This window comes from Canis lupus, chromosome 6, assembly GCF_011100685.1.
Source record: "Canis lupus familiaris isolate Mischka breed German Shepherd chromosome 6, alternate assembly UU_Cfam_GSD_1.0, whole genome shotgun sequence".
In the NCBI taxonomy this organism is placed as follows: Eukaryota; Metazoa; Chordata; class Mammalia; order Carnivora; family Canidae; genus Canis; species Canis lupus.
This window is the reverse complement of record NC_049227.1, coordinates 57435364-57448465: the sequence shown is the minus strand read 5'-3', so window position 1 is coordinate 57448465 and position 13102 is coordinate 57435364. Positions and strand designations below refer to the sequence as shown.

General features: G+C 32.0%; 1 protein-coding gene across 1 annotated transcript in view; it reads left to right on the top strand.

Moving 5' to 3' along the window:
- BRDT (bromodomain testis associated) overlaps positions 1–13102 on the top strand; it is a 58135-nt gene that overhangs the window by 27087 nt on the left and 17946 nt on the right. The window contains exons 8-14 of the mRNA XM_038541388.1: positions 1817–1945; positions 2640–2828; positions 3424–3593; positions 3672–3961; positions 4047–4160; positions 4282–4422; positions 11404–11462. Of these exons, the coding sequence (XP_038397316.1) occupies positions 1817–1945; positions 2640–2828; positions 3424–3593; positions 3672–3961; positions 4047–4160; positions 4282–4422; positions 11404–11462 (1092 nt within the window). The remainder of the gene's footprint in view (positions 1–1816; positions 1946–2639; positions 2829–3423; positions 3594–3671; positions 3962–4046; positions 4161–4281; positions 4423–11403; positions 11463–13102) is intronic.

Here is a 13102-nt window from a genome sequence, read left to right as displayed (position 1 = left end):
TGTGTAAAAGCTTTTTTGTCTGATGTACTTTAATGTTGCTTTTGTTTCCCTAGAGATAGAAAAATGTTGCTAAGGCTCATGTTCAAGAGATTACTGTGTATGTTTTCTTCTAGTTCTGTGGTTTTAATGATTTCATTTAGGTCTTTAATCTGTTTTGAATTTGTGTATAGTATAAGAAGGTGGTTCAGTTTTCATTCTTTTGCATGTATGCTAGTTTTTGCAGCACCATTTGAAGAGACTGTCTCTTTATTCTAATGGTTCTTTTGTGGAGTTTTAAGGTTTTCTATATACATTATCATGTCATCTACAAATAGTGACAGTTTGACTTTTCCCTACCGCTTTCAGTGCCTTTTACTTCTTTTTCTTGTCTGATTGATGCAGCTAGAAGTTTGAGCACTATGTTGAATAAAAGTGAGAATGGACATTGTTGTTCTTAGTATAGAAGAAAAGCTTTGTTTTACTAACATCGACTATGATGTTAACTGTGGGTTTTTATATATGGCCTTTATTTTGTTGCAGTATGTTCCCTTTAAACCCACACTCTTGAGAGTTTTAACATGAAGAAATTTGAATTTTGCCAGATTTTTTCTGCATTTATTGAGATGACTGTATGGCTTTTATCTTTCATTTTGTTCCATGTGTTGTGTCCCATTGGTTGATTTTCACAGATACTGAATCATCCTTGCATCCCTGGCATAAATCCCACTTGGTTATGGTGAATGAATTTTGCTGATATTTTGTTGAGGATTTTGCATCTGTGTTCATCAGAGATACTGATTGACTTGTGATTTTTTTTTTTTTTTTTTGGTAGTGTTTTTGTCTGGTTTTGGTATCAGGGTGATGCTGGCCTCATCAAAGGAATTTGGAAGTTTTTCATCCTTTTCTATTTTTTAGAATAGTTTGAGGAAGTTAGGTATTAACTCTTTAAATGTTTGATAGAATTCGCTTGTGAAGCCATGTGGTCCTCAACTTCTGTTTCTTGGGAGTTTTTTTGATTACTGGTTCAATTCCATTACTAGTAATTTGTCTGTTCAGATTTTCTGTTTCATCATGATTTAGTCTTTGAAGATTGTGTGCTTCTGGGAATTTGTCCATTTCTTCTAGGTTATCTTAATTTGCTGTCATTATTATTATTAGTTTTTGCAAGTGTCTTTGTATTTCTGTGAATATGTTATTACCTCTCACTTCTAATTTTAAGTCCTCTCTTTTTTTTTTTTTTTAAGTTCCTCTCTTTTTTTGATGAATCTGGCTAAACATTTATCAAGTTTGTTTTATTTTTTCAAAGGACTGGCTCTTGGTTTCATTGGTCTTTTCTGTCGTTTTGGGTTTTTTTGAGTCTCTTTATTTCAGCTCTGATCCTTATTATTTCCTTCCTTTTACTAATTCTGTTCAATTTCAAATGTCTTTTCACTTAGAGGAGAATTTTAATAAAAACCTTTCATTTAAATGTTCAAGGTTGGTTTAAGGAATGTATCTTTTCATGGCTTTCCTAAGATCAAACTTGTCTAAGATGATCTGGAAATGCACTGTTTTCCTGCTTTTGTGATTTTGTTCCTCTTCTTTTTTTTTCTAATTCAGAATATCCTCCTTCCTTATCTCTACTTGTCAAATTTCACTGGATATTTTCAAAGTCAAAAAATATGAAACAAGCAGAATTTTAACATTTGTCAAATTTGGAGGGTGGGTATCTGTTTTTGGTATTACCTGTATTCTTCTGTATATTTTAACTATTTCATAATATAAATAAATAATGGAAATTTTCAAGTGATTATTGAACTATACTATTTGTGAATCCTATAATTTTTCCTTAATTTAGGGAAAAATGGACAACCAAGAATACAAAGATGCATATGAATTCGCTGCAGATGTTAGGTTAATGTTCATGAATTGTTACAAATACAATCCTCCAGATCATGAAGTAGTGACAATGGCAAGAATGCTCCAGGTAAGTTGATAGCTGTGCTCTGAAAGTGAGTTTCCTCTGAACATGGTATGGAGATTTTAGAGCCATAACTCAAAAGATAAAGAATGCCCCACTTCCCAAGTATGAAGTGTAATTTATTAATTAGAGTATTAAAATGTGGGGGTTGTTTTTTGAGGTATAGCACACATTAGTTGCAAATCTTTTAAGGAGGCTGCCTTACACATAGAGGATATTGGGGAAATATTAGTGAAGAGGGGGTTAATAGATATCTTAGAGAGGATTGACTAGAGTCCATGTCCCTCTTAAGGTAAAGCTCTAGATTTTTGAGGCTGACACAGTGGGAGGTAGTGGAATGATGCACTAGTCATGGGCAAGAAATCCTTGAAAGGTCCTCCTCTCTACAACTTGAAAGGTCTGTCTTACATAGAAGAGAGGAGAAAAATTGCTATGGTTGGCAGGCAAGGAAGCATGAGTCTTATGTTTCTTCCTTGGTAAATACCCCCCATCCTCACCCCGTTTTATAGAGATAAAATTGACATATAAAATTGTATAAGTTTAAGGTATGTAATATGGTGATTTGATGTATATATTATGTAGTGATTACCACAAGGGAAAGTAGAATTATTATCAAAATATGAGACTTTTGTTAAAGGGTGTTATTGCTGTATGTATTTGAAAATACAGAAAATCTTTATAATCTAAATTTCCATTATAGGATGTTTTTGAAATGCATTTTGCAAAGATCCCAGATGAACCTATCGAGAGTATGCCTGTCTGCTACATCAAAACAGATACCACAAAAATCCCTGGTAGAGAAAGCAGTAGTGAAGCTTCCTCTGAAGATAACTCTTCTGGTGATTCTGAAGATGAACGAGTTCAACGTCTTACAAAGCTTCAGGAGCAGGTATTTAATTGTATTGATAAATTTTTTTGTATTTTTATGAGTTGTTGCAGCAAATCTATTATAAAATCCTTTTTGTAGATTAAAAGTCGTTACATTAAGATCACTTAGCATCTATGGCATTTACTTCTTGGCACATTTGTAATGCTTAATATTCTTTCCCTACCCAAATATCTATGTATCTTTAAATTCTGTTATTTATATTCCTCACCATCATGAGTTCATTCCATTGAAATGATTTATACGACATAATCCAGGATATTTTATGGATGAGATTTTTAACATTGCTACCTTTTGTGAGAAAATGTTAACTTACTCTGAGCTCAAGCCTGAAAAAAATAACATTATCTGGAAATGTTAATTTTCATGGTCTGTTTTTAGTTGAATATCTAAATTTATGGGTTGAGCACATGATAGTATTTTGATTTAATGTATGCCTTCAAAATAATGAATTTGTGGAATGAAATAAGACCCTGACAGAAATGTAATATAAAATGAATTTCAGGATACGTTTAACTTTTGAGTGCCTTCATTTTTTTTCTAATGTCTTTAATTATCTAGAGCTATCAATGTTTAAAGAATTTTTTTTCTTTATCAGCTGAAAGCTGTTCATCAACAGCTACAGGTTCTCTCTCAAGTACCTTTCCATAAGCTAAAGAAAAAGAGTAAGTCTAAAAGGGAAAAGAAGAAAGAAAAGATTAATAGCAGAGATGAAAATCCAAGAAAAAAGTTTAAGCAAATGAAATCAAAGGAAAAGTCCAAAAACAAGTAAGTATCCTTTATAATGCCTTATTCATATAATAATATTATCTAAAATAAATTTGACTAAATTTAATTTTTGTTTAGTCAGCCAAAGAAGAGGAAACAACAGGTGTTTACTTCGAAACCTGAAGATGAGGATAATGCTAAGCCTATGAACTATGATGAGAAAAGGCAGTTGAGCTTGGATATAAACAAACTCCCTGGAGATAAACTTGGGCGAGTTGTTCATATAATACAATCAAGAGAGCCTTCACTGAGAAATTCCAACCCTGATGAGATAGAGATAGACTTTGAAACACTGAAAGCATCAACACTGAGAGAACTGGAAAAGTACGTTGCTGCATGTCTAAGAAAAAGACCGCTAAAGCTTCATGGTATGTATTACTGTGTATCAGTAGAAATCAGTCTGTACTTGTGTTACTTTTTGGTAATACTCTTTTTTACTCTTAAATCACATAGGTAAGAAAATAACAAAGTCCAAGGAGGAATTTCATTCACAGAAAAAACAGGAGTTGGAAAAGCGGTTACTGGATGTCAATAATCAGTTAAATTCTAGAAAATGTCAAACAAAATGTAGGTGGCAGTTTTTTATGTGTTTTTTGTTTTTGTTTTTTAGGATGGCAGTTTTTAAAAAAAAATGTTCTTGTGATTATTTTATTATACTGGCATCGTAATGTGTTTCCATGTTTTGTAGCTGAGAAAACTCAGTCATCCAAGGCTGTTGGAAGTGGTTCCCGACTCAGTGAAAGCAGCAGCAGCAGCACAAGCAGCTCATCGGAGACCGAGAGTAGTAGCAGTGACTCGAGCTCCTCAGACAGCAGTGATTCCGAATCAGGTTAGCTGGCCCTTTACGTGTGCCTCTGTTTGTGGGAGCAGTTTTTTGTTTTTTTGTTTTTTTTTTGTATTATTGAGACTTAAACTTTTAAGAAATGTTTGTCACTTACCCAGAACCTATGGTTTGGATGCCACACTTATTTCATTACATGTTGACAATCTCACTATTTTCTTTAAAAAAGATACTGTGTAAAATGAAACTTCATAATATATGTATATGACTTAGAGGTTTGTAATATTGAAAAGAAGTTTACTAAAGGTGGGAGATACCTTCTTAATACATAATGCCAGATCTTCATGTGAGAAAATAACAAATAATAAAATTCCAATCTTCACTTCTTTTTATAAAATAATTATTTGAGGACATCTTTTACTTTACTCCCCATGATATATTAGACCACTCTAATGTTGCAAAGTATATCCTGTTGTGACAATATATTCTAAATTGAATAATCACTTTGAATTAAGACACCAGTCATCCCAGAAAATGTTTAAAGCAGACTCTTAGTCACTTTTGTGTTTTCTTCACTATAGAATATTATCTTCCATTTATAGAAAAATGTACTTCAAATAGAAATTTTCAATTATGCTAAAGTAAGGTACCATATTATTTTAGTAGTTTATCATCAGCTGTATCAAGCTTAATTCATTCATGTTTTCTTCGTGCTCTTTCATTGATGGTTATGTAATTGACAAGTAATCACTGTCCCAGGGATACCAACTTGGCAGTGGCATTCCATTATTGTCTGCCAAAAGGCACATTCAGAATACAGGGCACTTTTGTCTCCAAAATTTTGCTTTATTTTAAATGAGATGTTTCTCGTTTGTCCTGAAATTCAGTTCTCTTTAAAAAAAAAATCCTACACAGAATATTGTCATATCAGGGATTCTTACCATTTGTAAGAATATCTCTCATTTCAATGTGTAGTAAGGATCTGCTGGCTTGCAAGTACACTATGTTTCACTTTTGGTTCTGTTTAGTTTGCATTTACGCGGTACTGATTGCTGCATTTTGTTTTTACATTTCTGAAGTATATAGTGGTAAACGTTTTTGTTAGAATAAAAAAATTACTTTTGTTGGAATTTGTCATAGAAAATTTTTAAATTAATTTAGGGCTCTGATTATACATTATTTCCATATATCTGACTTTAAAGCATAAAACAATGCTGGAAAACTCTAAGTTGCATTTAGTATTTTAATTGTTATTAGCATTTGTAATTTCATCTAATAAAGCATTTGTGGCCTAATAAGTTAGAGCACTTTGTCTTTTATTTGTAGGGTAAAACTGAGTTATCCAATTATGTACTGACTACTGATTAATAAATGCCTTGAGCATTAGTGGGAAAGTGGAAAAGTACTCTATACAGAGTACTTCAATAAAGGTGTTCAAAAATACCTTAATTTTAATTGGAATTAGTTTCTGATAGATTCTTTCAATTACATTGCTTGAAGAGGTTTATTATCCACTGTGTTCTTAAAATGGTGTAATATATGTTTCCCTAATTTTCTAGCTGAAAAAATTATAATTTTTTATCATATTTGTGTTGAATTTTTATTTTATGACTGGCATTCTTGTTTAATGTCATCTTTTTCAATAATGGACTGTTTTTGAAAACATTGTTAAAATCAGAGTAGCACATTTTTATATTTCAGCTGACATTATGGATAGTGTGTAGGTTTGTGACACTAAGGTCAGTCTGTCTTCTAACATGATAGTATGAATTTGCATTTTCCTTTGAAGTTTTTGTTTTATGGACATTGAAACTGTGTACTTCATTGAGAAAACACTGTTATAAATTGCAAACACAATGCCTACCTCCAATGAGCATTAAGTTCTGTTTGAGTTTTTGTTTGTTTTATTGTTTCACAAAATAAATTAGTGAGTGAATTTAGGACCTCTGTCCTAAATATTAACTTCAATTGCATGCATTAAAATGCTGTGAGGTTCTTAATTTTTAGTGTGTAATCTAAGAACATTTTTTACTTTCTTGAACAACAAAAACTATAAATAAAAGGATTATAAATGATGAAAAATAATTAAGTCAAATTGTATCAATAGCAATACTTAAAGTAAAAATAAGTAAAGCATCTACCATTCCTAATTGTGTACATGACATTCTCAAGGAGCAGATGACAAATCCCAAGTCTAAGTCTCAGGGTGGAGGGAAATGGAACTACTTACTGAGAAAATACAATTTGTGAAAATCAGGAATATTAGCAAACGCTTTATCTGTTATATAAGTAAAAATTAACTGAAAATATGCATAAGATTGTAGCTTTAAAATTTATTATGATTCGCCCAGAACTAAAACTTAACATTTGGAATATCTTTATTACCATAACTCTGGTTAATAAGACTTTCAGTTATTCAAGATAGGAGATATGAATAGAAGTTCATTTCTTCAAAATTTTAATAGAGGAAAGTTTTCTGGAAGCTTTGGTGAGAAATTCTTTTTTGATAGAAGGATATTGTCATAAGCCATTTTTTCTTAATCTATTTTTTATACCGGCCTTCTGGAATTTTTATAGCAGCCTGTACAGTCTTCTTAACCAAGTCATAATCTTTTGTAATTTTGGTTATCAGGGATGGAGCTCTACATTAACTTTTCTTAATCCTCCAATATTATTGACTCATATGGTTCTTTAGTTATCCTGTATTATGAGTTGGTCTGTCTTTACTGCAGTAGCATTCTTTTCAGATGTGCAAAATGTGTGTGTGAAATGTTTGAAAGGTAACATCTGTGAAAAACATTTAAGTGTTGTAAACTGTGTTGCAGTTGTTTATTCCACATTATTTAAATGATTATCTTCTATGTATTCTCAAACTTATTTTATGCACTTTTGAAAAATACAGACTCAATTCTGCTTTGCTAAATAGGATTAAATGGCAGAGCTGTGATTTCCAAGGCAAGTTTGATTTAAAAATTCTTTAACACTTCAAACAAGATATTAAGTCAGTTCCAAAATAGAGTTGGAATGAAAGCCCAAATCTTTGAAAAATATAAACGAGATATCTGTGGGGTAGAAACAGTACTTGAGTGCAGATTTGTTGTAATTTGGTTTTATTGTTTATTTTCTTGATTAACAGTGGCATATGCAAATTGTCATGTACAGGTTAGTCAAGAACATTTATTGAACATTGGAATAAATATAAAACCTTCCTAAATTATTTTTTCATAACCATCAAAATGTCATCAACTGTCAGACAGGTTTGACCATAAAGTGAATTTCAGATGCTTATACCCTTGCTGGGGTCTGCTTGTATATACATATAACCTGGTGAGAGTTTTCTAATGTTCAACAATTTTGGCTATCCTGAGTGATATAACAGGGGAGGAATATAATAATTAATAGATTCAGTCCTGTGGATAATATTACTGAGAAATAATCAAATGGGAGTAGCTCATTGGTAGTAATGCTTTTGATAGAAATCTTATAGGAAACAACTTTGGAACTGTCTAAATGTAAGCTCAAATACTTGATTAGTGTAGAGTAGAATATTTTCCAGGAATGTTTATACTTTTAATTGTTTAATATTTAACACACAAAGGAACCCAGTGGTTAATTTGTCGCTTCATTTATTAGACTTCTTGCTTTTATTGGCTTCAGTGTAATATTCAGAGAATGAAATTTATAAAGTTCTTTAACAGGTTCTTTTTTAAAAAATTTCCTTAATCATGAATGAATTACAAATACGAACAAAACAACAATTTTTCTTTTTAGTTCTACAACCTAGGTTTTCTATAGAAATGACAAGGATATGATTTTTTCCACACAAGGGGAAAAGGACAAAAAGGACTTGGTTCAAGTCTAGATTTTGTTTTACCCCTTTAGGAGAAGGATGGTTTAGTGAATGTAGGATATAATAAAATGACAGTGTAGAGTAATCTTTTCCATTTAGGAGAAATGATCAGAGTTAATTATATAAATTTTTAAGACTTTATGACATCCTCATCAGTTAAAGTTTTTTCAAAGCAAAAGCACCATAGTGATAAATTCAAGGACCCAAGCTTGATATATACTTGTATATATTGAGGTCCATATGTGAGCCTTGAGTCTTAGAAATTAGTGATGAATTTTGTCTTGTGAATTTAAAATTTTTTGTCCTATATGGGCCTTCCTGCCTGAATAAGCAGGCTGTGTAGAATAGTGTTATCTCAGTACATTAGAATCACCTGTAAAACTTGAATGGAGAATGGGGCCAGGTATATGTGATGTTAGAAGTATCTCAGGTGACTTTAATGTGCTGCCACGCTTGAGAACCATTGGCCTTGGGTTTTTTCCTTTTGTTTCCACTTTTCAGCTCTAGTTTTAATAATTTAGTAAAAGGAACAGCAGTGTATTTAGTAATGAACCTTGCTTCTCCCTCTGCTCCACCCTCACGTATGTGTTTGCGCTCATTCTCGCTCCTCAAAAAAATAATTGGGTATTTCTCTTATCTTAAAAAAGCACCAAATGCTTCAATAACAATTGCCAAGCAAGCAAATTTTTTAGTTCAAAAGCAAAATGCTTGATTTCTTTTTTCTTTTAATCAATAGAATACATCTTTGGTCATAAGTTTGGGCAAATCATTTAACATCTCTGGACATTCTTTCTTACAAAATAAGGTAGCAAACCCTAGTACTGAATTCCTATTACCTTTCTAAATCCTGTACTAAGTAACACAGTGTGTTTTATTTTTCTAACTTAAAAGTATTTTTTTCCTGCTTATATGGCATAAAGTTCTGGTTTTGCACTACAGTATTATATTTATATTTAGCTTATTATGTTTTTTAGGCCATACTATCTTGCTGTCTCTAGAGCATTCATCTCAGTGCTTTCATAGGTTATGCTATTAAACCAACTCTTGGATTGGTTTAATATTTGATTGCAGCTCTTTTTTATTCTATGATTGAATTTTTTGCGTTAGTTTAAAATGAAGACTTCCCAATCAAAGTTTTATATTGAAGTTCTGGGAAAGATTTGAAAATAGAACATATTACTACATAACACGCATAATATTCATTTGCATATTTGCATAACACGTATACCTGATTTGATCTTCTTAAGGTAGGTATGCATATTATCACAGTTCCCCAGAGAATCAGTTGACACCATAATGCTCAATTTCATTAATGATTGTAAAACGTGGGGCTTCTTCACTAATTAAAATGAGATCTTAAGCTTAATAGTACAAATGTGTATGTTGGCCTTTTAATTGCAAAGTCCAGGAACTCATAAATAAATAGAAATAAACAGCTTAAACTTTACTATGTTTCTGGAAGGTCAACTATGTAAGAGTAGAATAAGCCAAAAGGCTGAGTTTTAGTCTGTCATTATTCATCTCTCCATAGTCTGTAAGACTTTTATGAAACATTCTGTATTGGGTGGTTTTGACATTTTTTTAATTGAAATATAATTGGCACACAATATCCTATTAGTTTCAGGTATATAATACAGTATTCAGCATTTGTATACACTGCAAAATAGTGACTACAATAAGTCTAGTTACCAGTCTGATTTTTTTCAATTAAAAATTCTTTGATTCCTTTTGCTACTATCTTCAGATTTGGAGATGGTAATTTTTAAAATTCTGAGTTTTATTTTTATGTATCAGAAAAATAATGCCCTTCAATTTCTTAGTAGAACACTAATGAGGTATGTCATATTTTATTGTACTTAAAGAGTTTATGTAGATCATAGAATAATGTAGTTTAGCTGCATATTTGAATAGTTAAGATGGATGTGTAGATGTGCATATAGTATATGATCATATTAATTAAGTCTGTTTTTTGGTTCAAAGCCAAAACCATAATGTATTCCCTAAATGTGAGAGCTACCTGGATCTATAGCCTCAATCTTTGCTGTCTGTATTTTTCCCTTCCCTTCCATCTAACCCCAACACTTAAATAATACTTACTGGAGTGACATTAAGATGGTTTGTGTCATTTCAAATATTTGAATTCTTTAAATTAAAGCACTTCATTGAGTAGCATTTAGCAGTTTTAACAATGTCCAGCATCAAACATTTTAGGAGAGGAAAGAACAGTAACACATCCAGTGGAAACTGATGGCATTTCAGGAGGCAGAAGGTAATTATTAAAATTAGAATGTTTAAAGTTTGAATAAGATTTTATGTTAAACCAGCTTTGGTGCCCTGGGGCCTGAAGCAAATGAGCTCCGGTGGCTCATGAATGCTGACCTGGAGAGATGGGTCAAGGCATTAACTGCCTATTTGGTGCTTTACCACATTGACCTAGGCTTATGATTGGGGAGAACAGCACCATAACCAACTGTAAGATTAAGAAGAACCTATGAGCACCATGTCAGATCTTTTTATATCTATTCTACCACCAGTGTCCACTATAAAGGTATTTCTAAAGGTAAAGAAGGTAGTGTAAAAACCATTTTTTGCTACATAGTTGAGGCTGCCAAATAGCTAGAAAGTAAATAAAGGATTATTTGGAGTCTTTCCTATAATGTTTAGTAAGCAGAGCAAACTTTACCATGAAATCGAAGCTTCACTTTTCATAAAAGACTCAGATAAGTGACATATCCTTCTCTTTATAGTATTCTTAATTATTTTAATTAAGTCCCTTATGGCTTTATTTATGGCTAATTGATAAAAGATTTTACTATAGTTCATCCTACTTGTTTAAAACCTTATCTGTGTTGTAACTTGTTCCTTTTTAAACTATTACTTATTCAGACTCTTTGCTATGCTATTCTTTTTGCTTAAATAACCCAAATTGAAATTTGCGAGTGGATATTTATTCCATTATATGGAAAAGAAAATATCCCTATTAAAAAGCAAGTATCGCTTTATAATTTTGACTGATTTAAAGGTCAAAACTTGGTAACTATAATAATTTCTTGATCTAAGGTATTAAAAGTATTTTCTTGAAATGACCATTTTATTTCTAATATGAAAAACATTTATAACTTAAATGGTAAGTTTTTAAGCTGCCAAAGAGTGAAATCTTTTTTTATATACATTTGCAGAAATGTTTCCTAAATTTACTGGAGTAAAACAGAATGATTCTCCTAAAGAACTAGTAAAGGTAAGTTAATTCTTCATTTTTTATCTTAGAATTTTAAAATGTATGTTATGTCGCTGGTGTAGCAATCATATAAAATTTGTTTTGATTTTATTTACAATGAAGAGCTGTCACTCTTTTTCCATTTGTCAACTAAATATTGAAAGATGTTTTCCTCAAGAATATTGAACACAGGAACTGTTTGGCTACATTTTTTCTAAAAAGATATAACTGTTCTATAAATAAAACACAGTAGAACAAATTATAAAAGTATGGAATTAGTCTTGAGGTCTAAATACAGAGGGAAGGCCTTGCTTTTTCTATATGCACACAGTAGGATGGTAGGGTATGCACAGTCAGGTGAAATTTCTAAAGGTAGGAGGAAAATGGTAGGGTTTAAGATGAAGCTCATAATTACCAGCTATTAATTTTAGGACATTTAAGATTAGTAGTTGATGTGCTTTGGAAAGGATAGAAGTAATTTTATCTCTTACTAATTCAGGTTGGTCTCATTAAATTTTAATTTTCTGAACTCTTCTCAGATATAGAATTATAAGTATATATACCTTTATTAAATTATACATTTTTAACATCTAACTAGATTAGGGATGTTCAACATAAATACTTGTTTTGAGGGAGCTCTCAGTTGTAAGAAGAAATATAATCACATGGTTAACAGGTTGCATGAGGGACGCCTGGGTGGCTAAGCGGTTTGGCGCCTGCCTTCGGCCCAGGGCGTGATCCTGGAGTCCTGGGAGAGAGTCCCACGTTGGGTTCCCTGCATTGAGCCTGCTTCTCCCTCTGCCTATGTCTCTGCCCCCCCCCCCTCTCTCTCTCTCTGTCTCTCATGAATAAATTAAAATATTAAAAAAAAAAGAGGTTGCATGGTTAGTGCTGTAATTTATATTCATAATTTATTGAGAAAATGAAGAATATATACACTGCCTGAAGGAGAGAATGCTTAAAACAGGTTAACTAAAGGGAAAAGGAAGGAATGGTTAGTTACTACATTGACTCAGATTAAGGACTTATTTTTTTAAAGGTGTAGCATGAAGAGAGGCAAAACACAGGTGGTGTATTCAGGGAAATGTGGTAACAGGGTATTTGTAAAGGATTAGTTGGCTTGGGAGATAGAATAAGGAGGATTTTGAATACCTAGGTGAAGTGTTGACTGATTTGGTAGGCAAGAACGAGTTCTTGAAGGCTTTTGAGTGGGAACAAGAAACATAATCTGTTGTCATAGGTATTGGAGGAATCAAAATTATATCAATGAGTTTTGAAATTTTATACCTATAGAATGCTGTCTTAATGATCTGCTTGTGGCCAGAATTTTTTCAGTGCCCCTCACTGAGGAACAGAATGCCCATTGATAATAAAAAAGGGAATATATTTTTAGGAATATGAATAAATGCATATATTTTTGTGTTTCAGAAAGTGATTTTTTTTTCTGATTTAAACCTCAGCATTTGACTTTAGGTATTGAGCTTGGGCTTATATTATTGTAGGTATAAATATTCCTAGGGCATTAGTTTTATTCAAGCTAGCATAGGTATTCATACACTTGCCTTGTCTTTTCATTCACCCTAACTCCTTTGTTAGATGGAGGAGAAAGACTGTCTTACTCATCTCTGTACTACCTACAACTTAAAGCTTAGTAGATAAGG